General features: G+C 41.4%; 2 protein-coding genes across 2 annotated transcripts in view; one reads left to right on the forward strand and one right to left on the reverse strand.

Moving 5' to 3' along the window:
* Med12l (mediator complex subunit 12L) overlaps positions 1-17,940 on the reverse strand; it is a 304,160-nt gene that overhangs the window by 16,815 nt on the left and 269,405 nt on the right. The window contains exons 33-40 of the mRNA XM_038347254.1: positions 17,185-17,294; positions 16,842-16,977; positions 15,937-16,098; positions 13,809-14,171; positions 12,085-12,241; positions 10,756-11,006; positions 2,528-2,617; positions 906-1,135 (exon numbers count right to left, since the gene is read on the reverse strand). Coding sequence (XP_038203182.1) covers positions 906-1,135; positions 2,528-2,617; positions 10,756-11,006; positions 12,085-12,241; positions 13,809-14,171; positions 15,937-16,098; positions 16,842-16,977; positions 17,185-17,294 — 1,499 coding nt within the window. The remainder of the gene's footprint in view (positions 1-905; positions 1,136-2,527; positions 2,618-10,755; positions 11,007-12,084; positions 12,242-13,808; positions 14,172-15,936; positions 16,099-16,841; positions 16,978-17,184; positions 17,295-17,940) is intronic.
* Positions 16,365-17,940, forward strand: part of P2ry12 (purinergic receptor P2Y12) — a 40,906-nt gene continuing 39,330 nt past the window's right edge. Inside the window, exon 1 of the mRNA XM_038347257.1 lies at positions 16,365-16,443. The gene's annotated coding sequence lies outside the window, so the exon portion shown is untranslated. The remainder of the gene's footprint in view (positions 16,444-17,940) is intronic.

A 17,940-nucleotide genomic window follows, 5' to 3' on the forward strand; every position in this document is an offset into this window, starting at 1 on the left:
GTAGAACTTTACCAACCTAACTCTTCTGAACTTTATTATCCAATGGGATTGGATAATGTGTTAATGATCATGATTTGTATCTGTGCCATCCAGTGAAATGGCCTTTAGCGACTAGGACGATTATCAGATCTTAGAGCTAAACAAAACCGCAGGGCTCCTTGGTCAAAACAACAGCATTTCAAGAGATGGCAGAACATCTAAGTTGAAGATGGAGCTTCTACAAACACCAGGTCTCCGTGTCACTGCATAGGCCATGAACCTCAAAGCTAGCCATGCTGGCCATAGCTGGCTAGGGAGCACTTGAAATATGACTAATGTGCCTGCAGAACTGAGCGCTAAGTCAATTTTAATTAGCTGAAGTTTAGCCATGCATGGACAGCAGCTACAACGATGAGCAGTACAGACACTCTAGGTGGAGGGGATGCGATTCAAGCAAGCACCAGCGGAGTCTACCGTGAGTCATCGCTGAGGTGGAAAAGAGAGAAACAAAGCTGGAAAAAAGCTCTGTGAAGCGCCATCTACGATCAGTACTACAACATCAACTGTATGGTTCCGATCAGCAAATTCTAGTAAAAGCACTGCTAACAACAATCAATAGTTTTATCGGACACTTTTAATAATAATAAAAAAAAAATCTCTCGAGTAAAAGGGAAAAAAGGAAGAACACTAGCACTAACATACTGGTATCATCTGAAAATCTTAGTACACATTGGGAGAAGCGAGTCAGAACTACGGTGTTCTTGAATGGAAGAATTTGGAACCTCTACTGCATGTTGATAAAAATGAGATGTCAGGACGCAAATATAGGAGCTCAAAAACCGTCACAGTATCAAATGCCTGGAAGAAGTGTAACAAACCCAAGGCCGAGAGGGTTTACTATTTGCAATTACTTCAACAGGTATCACCTCTGAGAGCCAGCTACGGGCTGCAGGTACGGCGAGGCCTGCTGCTGCGAGTAGCCACTTGGCTGCTGCTGCAGCTGGCGGAGTCTTTCCATCAGCGCTGGGCTGGAATGTGCGGCCGGATAGGATCTGGAGTTGTAGCTGGGGGAGAGGACCACACCTCCAGACTGCTGTGGAGCTGTCTGCTGCAAAGGCATCTGTGCCCCGTACATTGTGTAGCCCTGGGGCATGGTCTGCAGGAAGGCATAAAGGGAGAAGTCAGTGCTGTGATTAGCACCCGGATCCCTACCACTAAGAAATGGGGGGGGGGGGGGAGCCCAACCTGAAATTCATGGTTAGCAATGGCTCTAATTCAAAATACAAGGATGGCTACTCTGTAGGCAAACAAAATCTGGCCAGAAACCCACAGAATAGGCTGGTTGAGCGGTGATTTCACAGAAATCTCTAGCTCAAAATAACTAAATATTCATTTGGCTTTTGAGTTGCTTATTTTTGGACTAGGAAAGGCATCTTTCTATATAGAAAGAACCAGCAAGGGTAGCTACATGTTCAGTGCACAGATGGCGGTAACATCCAAGACCTAAACAGTATCACTATCATCTAAAGTACAGAGCATACTATCCCTTTAATACAAGTACCTATTTCTCTAAACCTTGACACCTACATAAAAGACACACATAGAGTTTTCTGGATTGTTAGATACAATTCACTGAACAGAGGGCAGTCTATTCTCTGGGTCCTCGGAACACCACATATTAAAGCAGTTTAAGGACCGTGACTCTGAAGACAAGGGTGATACACAATAAACATGCACCAGCCTCAGGACCCTGTAAGCCAAACACGGCTCTCCTTTCAGTTGCCAGACCCAATACAAGCCTTGCCAGACCAGACCTTTCTGTGTAAAAGGAAAGGCATAAGGGTGTAAGGATGCAGAAACAATAAAACTACGAGGGGAGGGGTGGATAAAGGCCTGAAGGTTTTGAAGGTGAGCGCACCACTTACTGAACATTTTCTGGGTGTAACATACCGCGTACGTAGTAGGCTAATCCCACATGCCACCTGGAATCCTACATCTTTCCTCTTGATCTTACAAAGAGGAAGCTAGACCTCAGCATAGCACACTTGTCATACAGCTACTGAGCCAACAGCATCTGTACTGTGACCTGACTCATGGGCCCATTACCTTGTTCCACTGTGAATCCTCACAGAAGTTATCTTTGAATATGTAAGTTTCTACAACCAATCATGCCATTACGCATTACATCATCAACAACTCTGAAATTCTTAAACAATTAATCAATTAATTAATTTTGAACTATGTAAGTATGGCTCGCCTAGATCCTCCTGCTTCTGCTTCTGGGTGCACGTTACAGGTATGTGCCACTGCATTGGCTCAAGTGCTCTAATATCTTCCATCAGCAGACGAAAGTCTGAATTTATTTACATTTCTAATTGAGGAATTTCCTGGGCAATCCTAAGACTTATTCAACAGTGACTGTTCTGAGACTGTGAAGCAGAAGTACGTTCTTGATCTAGTTGATCACCAGTTTCCTTGATCTCCTACCCCCAGCAAACAGCATTAAAACACTAAGAAAGTAGCTTTGCTTCAAAGCCAGCACGGGTACCTGTGCTTGTTGCAGCCCAGGATACTGAGGGAGCTGAGGGGAGGGCCGTGATTGTGCAGTAAAGAGAGCAGCCTGGTCCCCTGGCTGGCCCTGGAAAACAAAATCAAGACATAGTCTGTAACTGCAAGAACTTCATTTCAGCTTCTAACATAGAACTTACAGATTTTGGACCCGGTTCAAGGCAATTTCCCACCCACTCCCTATGTGGGCAGACTACTGAACTCTCCAGTCTAGAAAGGTTACCATCAGCAAGTCTCTCAGCCAAGACTTTCTTAAATGACTTTCTGGGTACAGGAAGGGCACAGATGCTTCTCTGGGCCTGGAAGAGTCTCTAAAGTGTGTCTCTCCATCACAGGCACTACCCATGTCCTCTGAAGAGAGGGAAAAAGCATGGTATCTCCTAATCACATATAAAATCCCCAGGGCTAAGCCGGGCGGTGGTGGCACCTTTAATCCCAGCACTCGGGAGGCAGAGGCAGGCAGATCTCTGTGAGTTCGAGACCAGCCTGGTCTACAAGAGCTAGCTCCAGGACAGGCTCTAAAGCTGCAGAGAAACCCTGTCTCGAAAAACCCAAAAAAAAAAAAAAAAAAAAAAAAAATCCCCAGGGCTTCTGAATGAAGCACTGTCATCGTGATCTAAAGACTGTCTTCAGTTGTGACGTCTGAGGAAATGTTAATACCTGCTAAGACTCGGTGATGAGAAATACTCAACGAAACTATCCTAAGACAACAGAAAATACAATTCCAACCAACCACATGTAGAATAAAATCAGCTATCATCTGTGAACCAGTCTTCATTCAATATACTTTGGCCTTTAGAATGTTAATCAATATAGGCAGCTATACATGAACTTTATCTTCTGGTTACAGAGATTATTTTATGGAAGCTTACAGTGATAATTACAAAAAAAAAGAAAAGAAAAGAAAGCCTAGTTTCACACCATCCCTGGATTTCCCCAAGACTTAATTGTCAGGAAGAAATAAGTTTACTGTGTAATTATTTTACTGCTGTCTCACATAAAAAGTGCTAAATTATAGTTGCATGAAACCATTTTAGTGTGCTTTGGGAAAAGTAAATATATTGCTAACAAAGCCAATAGTAACCATAATAAAAATGCAACAGATGTCAGGCCTGGACTGCTACAAAGACCTTGCCTAATCTCCAGTGATCTGACTCCAGAGCTAGGGCATCCCCACTGGAGTAGATCCTTCCCAGAGCAACACTGAGGGTGGAAGGACTTAAAACACCCATGGGTGCTTATTCTTTCAGGAAGAGTCACTTAAAATAGTCCCATAACAAATCTGAAAGAAGATGTATCTCTGTAGTTGTTAATGAGACACTGAAACCAAATGTATTATACAGCAGATTGAGTCTTGTGCTCTCCACATGAAAATCAGTAGATGGCCAAAAATAAAATAAAATAAAATAAAATAAAATAAAATAAAATAAAAAAATAAACTCAATGGCATCTTTGGAGGTTTCTTGTCTCATATCAAGTCAGGGCTTCTTAAATTTTTATTTTGCTTCCATTTTACTTTACTTATTCATTTTTACCCTAAAGGCCATTTGTCTATATACAATGGCTTTAGGTTTTATGTTTTTATAGAATTCCTGAGTGTGCAAAGGGGTGGGTCTCTGATTTTATCTGTTTTTTGTGCCTTTTCTTGGGATCTCTTTCTTCTGTGTGCTTGTTTTGTTACATCTTGATGTTTGTTTTTGTTTTACTTATATATTATTTTTTATTACCTCTTAGATACCTGTTTGTTTGCTAAAGACAGACAGAATGGGATGGTATCCAGATAGGTAAGGAGGTGGGGAGGAAATGGGGCGAGTAGGGAGGGCCATCATGATTAGGATATATTGTAGGAAAACCACTATTTAAATAAAAGGAACAAAGAAAAGAAAAACACACACACACAAAAGCAGAAAATTCCTTGGGTTCATTTATGAGTTGAGTTCATCCAGAACAATTCATCTGTGATGGTATCTAGATATGACAGCTTCAGTGACTCAGACTTTTAGACTAAGGTCCCAAGAAGATATTTTCATTTCTGTCTCTCTCTCTCTCTCTCTCTCTCTCTCTCTCTGTCTGTCTCTCTCTCTCTCTCTCCTCTCTCTCCTCTCTCTCTCCTCTCTCTCGTTTCTCTGTATTACAGTCCTAGCTGTCCTGGAACTAGCTCTTGTAGACCAGGCTGGCCTCGAACTCACAGAGATCCGCCTGCCTCTGACTCCCGAATGCTGGGATTAAAAGCATGCGCCACCACTGCCCAGCTCTCATTACTCTCTTAAGTGCAATCCTGTCACCATAAGGTTGGAACTAATAACAGCTGCCCAGATTCCCAGTTTGGGGTCATTGGGCACCTAATTTATCTTCTCCCAGTCTCCAAATGTTTCTTAGTCCTCAAAAGTCCATGCTGAGGAACCATTAAACCAAGGACAGATCTTTAATACCATTCGTTCAATCTGTAATTCTTGACATTAGTATTCTAAAAGGTCTCTGAAGTAGTGCTGGGCTTTTGTGTAGTAAAAACACACATGTACTGCCATGTCTGCAGACTGAAAGAACACTCGACTACTATGAGTAAATTAGAATCCTGGGAATGACAGATGACCATGTCGAAGCCATTTCAAGTCAGAGGGAAACAGGATGTATGCACAGATATGCACACATACACAAGGAGTATCTAATGCTTTAATCCTCCTCTAATTATTGAAGATCAACATGAAATACACTACGACTAATAACGTTATCTGTCTCAGTCATTAGGTCACATGCTTGCTGGCAAATAATAGCTGAGGTTATGGAAATTTAAGAAACATAAACTATAAATTACTTTCCACATTAAAAAATCCACACGAGTCACCAAGATAAAGGTGTTACAAACTCTACCAGAACCATGGAGGGAGCTGCAGAGATGGCTCAGTGTTTGAGAGCACTGGCCCCTCTTCCAGATGACCTGGTTCAATTCCCAGTGCTCACATGGTATCTCACAACTGTCTGTAATTCTATTTCTGGGGGACCTGACACCCTTACACAGACACACACATAGGCAAGACACTAATGCACACAAAATAAAATTAAAACATAAAAAGAAGCATGAAAGAAAACTAAATAAAGATGAGGTGTTCGTGTGTGAATATATTATGTTCCATTCCCCTATATCAATGAAATAAAAATAAGAGGAATATTCAAGTGCTAAAATGTTATCTTACATGTATTTTGCCATAACAAAAAATATTCCCTGGTGGTAGTAGTAGTAGTAGAAGCATTTGTGATGATGATGATGATGATGATAGCAACAACACAAGCCAGTACTGTTAATGAATCTCCTAGCAAAAACAGCTTTACTTATAAATCCTCATTTGGAATCTACTGAGTGCTCACAGCTGAAATGATACACATGATGTGAATCAAAAGCTTTGGTCCTCATAGGAGACTGGTCTGCTTTGACTACAGAAAACAGACACAGAGAAATGCTATCAGGTCCTAGTGGCAAGCTACACACAGGGGATGATTTTAGAAAGCCTTCACTTCAAGTATAATTCAACTAAGATCAGCACTGTTACCAGCATTAATTGCTAAATACACCGGGTGCACTTCAAAGTAAACATACTGCAAACATGTGCCTCTTCTACAGTATGTTCTAGTAACATGCCTAGCCATGATGGAAGTAACTACTGACATAGTCATTAAATTCCTAATATAGTAGGGTAGTAAAAAAAAAGAGGTTAAAAGTAGAGAAATGATACAAATTTCTATTTATCTGAATGAATATAAAAACAAAAAACATTCGTTTGACTTTAAACAAAATGTGTTGCCTGCTGTAACATCTGCCCCCCCCAAAACAGAATTGGTGAATGATTCATACAAATTGTTTTCTTTTGAACAATAGTATCAACCTGACAATAATAATGCTTAATTCAAGCTTTTAATGAATAAAATCCTTACATGCTTGCTTCTTCATAAGCATAAAGCCTTAAGAAAAATTAAGGATTCAGAGGCATTTTTGAACCTTTTTTACTAAGACAACTGTTAGAGAAACTTCCTATGCAGTAAGCATGTAATAACCCAAATATTTTCAAAGCTGGAATATTGTACCACTATAGAATAGTACCCATCCAAATGCCACAAGCAAGCTGACTTACACTCACACCTATGGTTTCTATTCTAATGTTTCTTTGATTTATATTGTGGGTTGGCTGATTCAGAAACCTAACATTAATTTAATGCAGAGCATGCATTCTTGGAAAAGCCAAAGAGATGAAATCTTATATATTCTCAAGAACTGTGCTCAAAAAGCAACCCAAAACCCAATAGAATATATTCTTCATCCAAGAAAGAAAACAGAGATGATGCATTTTGATAAAATCCGGAAACAGCCGCTAGACTTGATCTTAACCAAAAGGTACCTATCCATTTCTACTACCAGTGGGCATCTGGGCTGCTTCTGTTTGGAGGCTATCAGGAATTGAGTCCTTCCTGACCTACAGTTTTATGGACATGTGCCACATGCATTTTGCTGTGGGAAGCCCTTCTGCCTATGTGTTGCTTTTATTGGTTAATGAATAAATCTGCTTTCAGCCAATGGCTTAACAGAGTAAAGCCAGACTAAAAGGGATCTGTAGAGAGAGTAGGCGGAGCCAGGGAAAAGTCAAGTAGCTGCTGCTAAGGACAGAGGCACCAGAACCTTTCTTGTAAGCCACAGCCACATGGCGATACAGAGATTAATAGAAATGGGTTAACCAAAGATACAAGAGCTAGCTACCAAAACGCTTAAGTCATTGGCCAAGCAGTGTTGTAATTAATACAGATTTCTGTGTGGTTATTTTGGTTCTGGGCAGCCTCCCACCTACACATTTTTTCTTAGCAATGAACTTCTTCAAAGTCAACTGCTAGGTTACCAGGCAGTCTTGCTCAGCTTTAGTTATCCCACCAAAAACATTATTCCTCTCGTGGCAGTCTTATTACAGATAATGCAAGTATACAAGAAACACAACTGATATGTTTTTATCCACTTTTAACGATTAAGGGTGATTCTGTGGACTAGGAACTTCGACTAAGTAAGATGCAAGCATGCGGCTAACAGAAGGAGATACACACAGCAGGTCCCATCTTTGAGCACTTAGGATGAGCCAGCCACTGTCTCGTGGGTTGCTACCTGTGACAAAATCACTTGTTTTACAATCAATAACACTAGCCCTGTGTTAGCAGCAGCTGTTGGATGGGACTGCATCACAGAGCCACTGTGTCGTAGCTACTGAACCTCTTCTAAATAAAAGACAGTAAAGAAAAACAGGTCAATCACTTCCTGGATGACGTCAGAAACAGAGAATGAAATCAGGCTTTGTTGGCAAACCATCTTTGGTTATGTCAATGGGGGCTGTTGCTGTAAGAGACACTCAGTTACAATTATTAGCATCACAACAAGCAGTTAGACTAGATACGAAGACAGCATCTTCAGACATCCGTAAGGCCATTAAAGGAGCTCACCATCCCATAATAGCACCTAAGCACCATGCAGGCACTCTATGTGTATCTTGTTTATTCTGCGAGGTTCCTGCCAAGAAGGCTGCGTACCTATGCAGTTCTCTTTCTTCTGAGAGGGGTTGGAGATTTAGCTCAAGGGTAGGCATTTACACAAAGACCCTGGCTTGAAGTCGAGAAAAGTTCATAGTCCTCCTCCATTAGCCAACGTGTGAAGAAGAATGGCATAAAGGGGCTTATCTGGACGGGTAGTGGTGGTTTACGCCTTTGATCCTTTAATCCCACCACTGGGAGGCAGAGATAAGCAGATCTCTGAGTTCAAGGGCAGCCTGATCTACAGAGGGAGTTCCAGGACACCCAGGGAGGTTAGGTAGAGAAACTCTCCTTCAAACAAACAAACAAACAAACAAATAAATAAATAGATAAGTAAATAAGAAAGTAAATAAATACATAAATAAATACATAAATAAAACAAAACGAAACCGGTTATTGGTTAGGAAATCACTGGGACTGTTTAATTGTTGGAGAATGTTGAGCTGGCTGATCCTGTGAAGCTGATTTTCTATCTGAAGACAACGTTCAGGACGTTGAAAGTTAAAACAACTGGGATGAAGAACAAAACAAAACGAAAGAAAATGCTGGCACAGAATCACTGCGAAAACACACAGACGCCTACCGGTTCCTATGCTTTCAATTAGCACAATTCTGCAGGGGAAAAAGACACGGAGTATGTTTGAGTGTTTGGAGGAAGCCACCAGGGGAGCCTTTCACGTCACAGTCCTGCAGGGATGCTGTTGACTACACTATCTCACTCCGTTCCTTAGTTGTCATGGATAATAGGAAGTGAACCTTAGAGAAAGACGTGTTTACCTATGTTTATCTGTATGCCAGTGACCTTTGCTCCAGTGCTCAGAACTACTTTCAGTAACTCAACGCTGAACTCAGCGTGGAAGTGGGGCGCAACTAAGAGAAGTTCAGCATTGTGATAAAAGAGCAAGCAGATGCGGAAAGCAAAGAGGCAAACTTATTTAGGTTCTATTATCTTTAAAGAGGAGACAGGATCGTTTTAGTGGAATCACCGGTGTGTCAATTCCTAGTAATGTTTTAAATTCCTCTTAGGACTCTGAAGCAAGATTGTGTCTCCTCATTCTCCACGCACAGCTAAAACTGCAGTGGGGTTTGAAATGGCCCCAGATGTGTTGCCTATTTGAGCAAAATCAGCAATATTTGTAAAGCATTTTACCCAAGCTCTCCTTGTCTGTGTGCACTAAGCAACTCTGGCCCATTTTGCCTGATATCTAAGTAGTTTAAGCAGTAGGTGAAGTCAGGAAAAACCCAGTCCAGAACTTCTGCTGAACATCCTTACGTAGGCCAGTTCACAGCTCAGTTTAAAAAGGCAACGTAAAGACTGCATAAAGAAGCTGGTCACCTCTTCCTCCTATCACCACGTGGAAGGAATGCGGATGGGTTTTGGTACACAGGAGCCAGGTGTGCAAAGCCAAGACCAGGGCAATTCAAAAGTACCAGCGTCCTGCCTACGGTCGAGTTTTCTTGTTTCTCTAGAGCAGGACAGACATGTAGACTGGGTAACACAAAGGTGCTCACTCATCACAGGGTGGCGGTGGGATCTAAAGAACGACCACATTGAAAATGTTCCTGACTATTTGGGCATAGTAAGTGCTCTGTTCATTATTATTATCAGAACACTGCAACTGGAAAACACACACACACACACACACACACACACACACACAAAATACAAACACCAGAAAAAGCAGAAGCAATCCTACGTCACTCTTTTCGCTCACAAATTTCATTTGCGTAGATCTGCAGGTTTCGTGGGTCTCTAGCGAGGTAGGTCCCTGTCACCTTCATTCATCACTGCTCATTCCATACCATCGCTGTCTAGAAGGGACAGTGAGCTCCAGGGCATAAAATAAGAAACATCAACCAAAGGCTTAGCATAGTGAGGTTCTCTTTAACCCCAGCACTCTGGAGGCAGAGGCAGGTGCATCTCGGTATCTGAGGCCAGCCAGTGCTACTTGGTTAGACATGGTTTTAACGTAGTGAGACCCTGTCACAAAACACAGGTGGTGGTGGTGGTGGTGGAGGAGGAGGAGGAGGAGGAGGAGGAGGAGGAGGAGGAGGAGAAGGAGGAGAACAAAACAATGAAAATCAATCAAACAAACAAAAACCTAAACTTAGTATTTCTTCCGCACTGGACATATACTGCAGGGGTAAAGTCTTACCCAGCACGTGTCTGGCTTGGGGTATAAACTAAAGCACTTCCCACACAAACAACAAACGCCATATTCGGACCACTGTTTATAATTTACATATTGTTTGATACAGATCTTACTGAATTAACACTTAAAACAATGAAGGATAAAAGCACCAGGGCTTCAGAGGCACAAAATGAAGTAACAGATCCGAGGATAATGCATAAAAGTAATGCGAAGATGAATATAAACCTTGTAGTAATTATAATATAGAACAGAGCTGGCAAGGTGACCTCAGAGGTAAAAGGTACAAACGTCCTTAGCACTCCCGGCTTCCTCACAAAGTCAATGAGGAAATACAGAAGCGGAAGAATATTTCTGAACTCGTATAAAGGAAAGACCCCTCTAACCACACGGGTACAGAGATGGGCATGCAGCAAGATTATGCAGCACACCCCAAACTCATTCCTAGCTACAGGAGGGGACCACATGAGGAGGACTCCAAGGCTGGCTCTGGACAAACCTGCTGGAAAGGCCGAGTCTGGGCCTGCCGGAGGAGCCGCTGCTGCTGCTGCTGTTGCTGCTGTTGCTGTTGCTGCTGCTGCTGCTGCTGCTGCTGCAGAAGCTTCATCTGTAGCAACTGCTGCTGAGATGTGATCGCATGAAGGGAAGGTGGCTGCAGCATGGCACCTGAGCGCCTCTGCAGCATGTTGGACAAGGCTTGCTTCGTGTTGGTTGGGACATAGGAGCCTGCAGGGTCCAATCTGGAACCACCTAGGAAAGCCACCGAAAGGAAGGGTTTTCAAAGGCAGTGGGTGTTCATTGATCACGACAAGAAACTTTCTTACTTTATGAGCAAGACAGAGAATAACAGACTGCCCCACCAGCTCCAAGTATTAACATTCTGTTAAGAGCCGCCTTATTTCCAAAAGAGGGAGAGCAATGGTGTGCATGAAGAACAATAGTTTAAAATTGCGACGTGAAGGCTGCACTTCAGGGGATAAAATGCAGTGCCTGAAACAGAGACGAGTCTGCACAAAACCTTGGTCACGTGGGTTGTACCTCAGGATGTGCCTATTACTTGAATAAAAGTGTGCCTTGTGCAGTATTTTGCAAAGTTTCATTAGCCAGGAGTAGAAGCTCTCTGTAGCCTAACAGATCTGAAGGCTGTATTATTTAACCTTTACCTTGGCAAAATTAAAAGGCCTATTTTAGACATGGGGAACACGGGCAGGCAACTCTAACTGGGGAAGAAAGAAAGCAACCTCGTTTCTGAGGTGTGTGTTAGAGCTCTGTTCGTTTGCATGTATCAAGGAATATAGAATCTTTGGAGGGAAAGAGTGACATTTCCTATTGCCACCAATTGGAGCAGTAAGTTTTTCTAATCCTTAAGGATATTCACAAATTGCAAAAGCAAATATGTACTGGATTTTCTTTGTCTTCTGAGCAACCATGATCGAAGAGGTATTTGTACAATTTGAAGTCTTCAAGCATTTTCAGTTCTTAAAGTGTTTTCATTCTCTTTTACAAAATAGGCACTTTCTACAATGTGCATATGAGTTCCCTGCATATTAATTTAGGAGACGGACTCTTACTATGTTGGCAATGCTCCGTGATTTTCCTGTCTTAGCCTCTACGATAATAGCTGGGAAAACAGATGAAAGCTACTAAGTCTAAAGCTACTGAACCAACTTGCTTTATCTTACTTCAGAAAACAGAAAAACGAACTGTGACTGAGGACTGGATTACCCGAATTCTCATTTTGTGGTGGATCAAAGTTAGGAGCGAGGAGTTTTTTGTCCCCAAATTGCTGACCAGAGTGATCTGCCAGTGATGCGTGTCTCACACCCACCTGGATTCAGGGACTGATTCTGAAGGAAAAAGTTGGGCTGCTGGGGCTGGTTCACTAGGTTGTATCCCCACAGCGCAGGCTGCGTGTGATGCATCATTTGGGAGGACATGGGCGAGTAGTTAGGAGGCACTCGGTACACGTTGCTCTGCTGATACTCCTTCAACAGAAATATTATTTTTAAAAAATTTAACTTAATATTCCACGCACAGTTAATCAATATAAGTTCGTTCCATTCAGTTATGTGAGACTGTTCCATCCCAAAATCCAAGGCTATGGTTTGTGAAAGGGAAGGGAGAGAGCACAATGGTAACCCAGTTCCTAAAACGTACTCATATGAATTAAAATTTTTCTTTGATTTAGAAAGTAATTACTATTTACCTAGCACATATAAGGCCCTACGTTCAGTCTCCAGTACCATCTCCCCACCATCATCACCAAAAACAAGAAGCTCCCCACAGGAGACACTTAAAAAGCTATAGAAAGGACCATAGTGCGTCAGAATTACTCCAGGCCTAGACAGCAGCGTGCCCACAGCTTTCAGGGCAGTCAGTCCCCAAGTCCCCATGCTTTCTCCTCCTTCTAGCAGGTACAGACTCTAAGGGTCACACCAGGAAGTCTCGACTCCTTCACCTTCCTTCTTCAGGCATGGCCCCCGAGGATGAAGGATAACGATAACCTCAGACCCCTTCAATTAGACAAAAGGATGCAATCCCTCTGAGAAGAGGCAGCTGCAGGAGGAGGGTTCTGAGTGGACTTAGGTAAGGATTTTGTATGGGAAGAGAGCAGTAGCCCTCATCTATGCGGTGTGGCAGGCCAGAAGTGGCCCAGGTTTGAGAATGGGCACCAGTGGTCAAATGGCATCAGAAAGCACCAGCAGCCTTCTCTAAAAGCATCTTCATTACCAAGCTACCAGGTAGAATGACTCAGTGTGGGCACAGGTGAATGTAATAACTGCTCACAAACAGCGGAGTACCCACAATAAGTACTTCCTCCCCACCAAGTAAGAACATCCTTCTACTCAATAGAAAATGATCTAAAATTTCTCTCTCAGGTAAAGCCGGGTAATTTCAGGGAGAAAACTATTTTAAATATTGTATCTCATATTCTATAAAATAATTTCTGAATTATCATCTAAGAAGCCTCTAGAACCGGAAAGGATAAGAGGCGATTTTAAATTAATTTAAATTTAAATTTTAAACTACCTTTTATAAAATCTGAAAATATGTTAAAACCCACTCGGGATAGAAGATACAAGGACAAAGAAAGAAATCTCAGTACCACTCTGTTGGGTAAATCAGATGCAAATTCATTCAGAGAAAAATGAAAGGAACTTTTTAATGTTACTTCACTACAAATATCAATCATTCAAAATAAGATACTTAAAAATACCTATCATATTAATAAAAGTGTTTAAGTGGGTAGAATCATATACCCCTGAAAAATTAAAGTTTTAAACCTAGGAAATTATGAGGCTTAGTTCTTCAATATTATCCACTACTGAAGTCTAAGGTTAGTTGAGAATAGAAAAATCAAAAGTTTTAAATCTGCCATCCACGAGAAATCACAGTACATCACTTCATTTATTAGCACAGACATGTGTTAGGGAACTCTGTATGCGAAGGCTGGTGCCACTCTTAGTAAGGTTTCTAGGAGTACAGTTTGGCCATGGGTAAACCCCATCCTAGATGCCAAGAAGCCAAACTCCTCCTCCATCCCCCACTCACATCAATGCGTGAGCTTGATTTTGTCTTACGCTTCCTTCCCTTTGTCTTCTTCTCTTCGTCAGCGGCAGTTTTTCCTTGATCTGACAGTTCAGCTGATTTCCTTTCTGGTTCCTGAGACACTGGAGATGTGGGCTCTTCCTCTTCTTCCTCAGGAGGGAGGGGCAGTGGTTCAAGGTAGTAGCTTCGGGGCTTAGGCATGGTGTGTGTGTGGTACAGAAGGAAGTGGTGCTGTTCCTCATATTTGACCACCTTCCTGTCCACACGGACAGTGCCGAACCAGGCCCAGGACAGAGGAGCCGGGTTCTTCTGACCCTCAAACAGGTCCCATGGGGACACCTTCTGCTTTGAAGAGACCTGGAGACCCTACGAGAAAACAGCATGCTGTGACATTACACTCTGGCCTCTTCCCGGCTCACAGGGCAAGCTTGTAAGCATGTGGTTGCAATGGACTTAGGGGACGCAGCTAAGTCAGGCAGCCTGGAGTTCAGAACTTTGGGAGTTCAGTTTTCCAGTTCTCTCTACCACTTGAAACTGCCTCAAGGCATCTCAAGATAACCCAGACTATTTTACTACAAAACAACACTTTCATTCAGTTTTTGTTTTTCTAGAAAATGTAAGTTCTCAAGTATCCTGTAAAGAAGTTGGCCTCATAACACAAAATTATAACCACTTATTTATCTCAGGGACCTCTTCGTTATTTTTAAGATGGTGCAAAATTTAAAAGTCAGTATATATAGCCTGCCTCTGTTTGGGCTTATATTTGCTTCAGTTCAATCTATATGCACTTGACTTAATATGTGGACTTCTCATGTACCTAACATGCAGTTCCTTGAACAAAATATTGTGAGAAAACTTAATTACAGAACCAGGTCCAACACAAATCAAGTCTTTTTTTGCTTTTTTTTTTTTAAAAAAAACTTTTCAATTTATTCTTTGTGTATTTCACCGAATCAAGTCTTTTAACTCCAGTTTAACTTTACTGAAGAAAAAAAAAAAAAAACAGAATGCTTTTATTTGTAACATTCATCGGGGACATTTCTTGGTAACATCTCCAGTATACCGATTCAAAGACATTTCTCCTAAAAAATGGCCCAGGATGTGAGCATGCCTATTCTTGCCTCTGCTGCATCTGTAAGAGCGGCTTCTTCTAACACCACTAGTAAGGTCACACTCCCTGCAGTCCTCACGTGGTGAAAGCATTCTCCTGAGCAGAGCTCCCATCTGAATGAGTCCTGGCTGCCTACAGCTAGAAAGCCCAAGTCACCATGACTGTGACTTTTCCTGTCCCTTGGCCACACTGTTATGGGACGTAGGAAGCCTCTGAATTCTGATGGCACTGCTTTTCCTCTGTGAGTCACCTCTTCCTAGCCTTGATTTAAACTTTCCCTGCCTGTTCCATTCTTTTCTGTGTAACTCTTCAATCCTCCAGAATGGTCTGTAGGTCAACTACGACAGGAACCCTGCTCCGACTACCGCTCCCTTGCGTGGCTTAAACTGTCCCCTCGGAGCCTCCTAGTCCTCTCTAGACCATGGCCCACAAATCCCATTACGGTGGAACGTGCATCTACTTCCCATTAAGAGCAGGGATTCCCTCCAACTATCTATCTCTGCTGCAGAGTGACAATGGTCACTCTGTGTTCTTTGAAAGAAGAGCCGATCATTCTGCTATGTTAAGGAACTTCCTAAAGTATCTTCTATAAAGCAAATGTCCACTGAACATTGCTTCACTGACAATATGCAGTGCTGTAACACTTAGAAGCTTTACTTAATGAAGCTTGCTCAGCAATTTAAAATACTTACCAACACCAATTTTCTTATATAAACATACTGATTCCTATCCTAAAATAAAATCAGATTGGTTTTTGCTTTTATTATTTTACAGTAGGCTATTACTTAAAACCTCGTCGGTAGATTCCATGAATTTACTTAAGTCTAGAAAAGCATTTTAAATGGAGACCTTCAAGATATGGCTTCTTTAATGCCAACAGCTATTGTGCCTAAATGACAAAAATAATCTTTTGAAAATTAAGAAATGAAATCAAGATGTTTTGTATATCCCCAAAGAATGTAAGAAAAGCCACTTGGTTTCTATAACTAAAAATATGAGGGAAAAATCATTTACTCTTGCCTGTTTTTTGTCGATAGAGTCAAATCCAGCAATTTTGTTTCCCTTTGTATCGATCAAAGAACCCATGGGTTCACAAGTGATGACATCACATGTCTGCTTTGGCAAAGGCAGCAGCTGTCGAACCTTGTCAATGCTTTCTGACCGCTTGTCTCCTAGTTCTTTCTAAAAGAAAAAAAAAACGTAAAAGCAAGAGAGAAGTGAGATGAAAATTCTGACTTTACAATGAATGCAAAAGTTCATAAGAAGGAAGTTCCCCAATGACACATTTCCTTTTTTTTTTTTTAATAGTATGTTTTTTAACCCTCAATGCAGTCTATGGAACAGCTGCAAATCAGACTGGTGAAATGTTTCATTTCTTCTATTCAAGTAGAAAACAGAGTACACACAAAGGCAGCCTTGTTACGAGGACGATCAGAACGCTGAAATGACAGAAATCCACTGTTATTGCAGTCACACAGCAGGAGCCGCAGCAAGGAAGCATCCTCGTACCCAGACTCAGACCACAAGGTAACCATCAGCTATTTTATTGTACAGTCTTCAGATTTGTGTATTTGCATGTTCACGTACTGTTTATTGCAAGGACTATTAGTGGGTTATTAAGGGAGCCAGAGTTACAAATTCAATGCAAGTGCTCATTCTTTTTCACTTGCTTGTACAAATCCAAGCATGGGTTTAATTGAAATCTGGCACTGGAGTTTTGGTTAGATATTTGATAATACATTTCTAAATTCCTTACAATTTAAACACATTTCATGAATATAATTTTTTAGAGAAAATTCTTTCAGATAACATACTTGTAATTTTGAAAGACTGGCAAGCCTAGGCAAGACAATCATCACATTATGAGGAATCAAGTCAGACCAGCTCATCAACAACTTCAGAACAGGGGCCTGTCACAAACTTACTTTCAGTTTCTTTACTAAATTCATGTATGCACGTTTGTTCTCTTCAGATCCCCCGGGGGAAGCATTTGATAGGTCAGAAGCCAATGTCCCGTTGATTAAAACACCCAGCATGTCAAGAACTGTGGTGAATAACTCACTGAGAGGAAAGGAAAACCATTTTACTCTTAAAACCAAAACAAGATATACATAATTATCTAACCATTTCTACTGAAAGTGCTGAATCTTTGATGGCATCTAAGTCAGTAAGTGTCAGAATTTCTGGCCAGTATATCAAAGCTTGTATCATGCATGCATGCAGCAGAAAAGTATACATGGATTTTTTTAAAAAAAAAAAAAAACATACTTGTTAGTGTGCATGTCAACAGTTCCTGAAGTAATTATCTGGAGGAGGAGGAGAGCCCAGTCAGTGGTCCCCTGGGTGCTCCGCTGGACTGTGTCAAACATTCCTCCCACCTAGCATATAAAATACAACAAAGAATTTACATCCGAAGGATAAAGCATCGGCTCTATTACTGTATGTGCCCAAGCGTTGATTTGTTAAGACGGAAGAGATGCTAAGAACTGGTTCTGCGCGTGTTCTGGATTATCCTATATTCTGTCTCATCAGTATTTTTGCTTCTTTCCACACAGTAGAGTCATTCAAAACTTAACATAAAGAGCAATACCTGCGCATTACTGCTCGCTGATCAATATCACATAGTATTCCATTTTAAACATAATTGCAGATAAATTAAATCTGAACAGGAACGAACTGATTACCTGCAATTCTGTCATATTTGTTTATCATTGCATCCAAGTCTGCCATTGCAATATCCCCAGAAATGTTTGTTAGAGCTGCCAGCTCCTGTGTGGAGGTTATAGGCTGCCAGACACTGGACATGCTATCTATACCCAGGGTAGAATTCATTTGAAGTTTGTCCAACAGGGGGGAAAAAAAAAACAAAAGAAAACAAAACAAAACAAAATAAAAAACCCTCAAAGGAATACAAAATATTTTGAGAACTTTTAGACTTCTATTTTTAAAAAATCCTGTGAGATTTGTCTTTTTTTAACCAATTTGACAGATTTAATCTATTCTGATCAACAGTTTTGAGTTGAT

Source organism: Arvicola amphibius, chromosome 11 (assembly GCF_903992535.2).
Source record: "Arvicola amphibius chromosome 11, mArvAmp1.2, whole genome shotgun sequence".
Classification (NCBI taxonomy): domain Eukaryota; kingdom Metazoa; phylum Chordata; class Mammalia; order Rodentia; family Cricetidae; genus Arvicola; species Arvicola amphibius.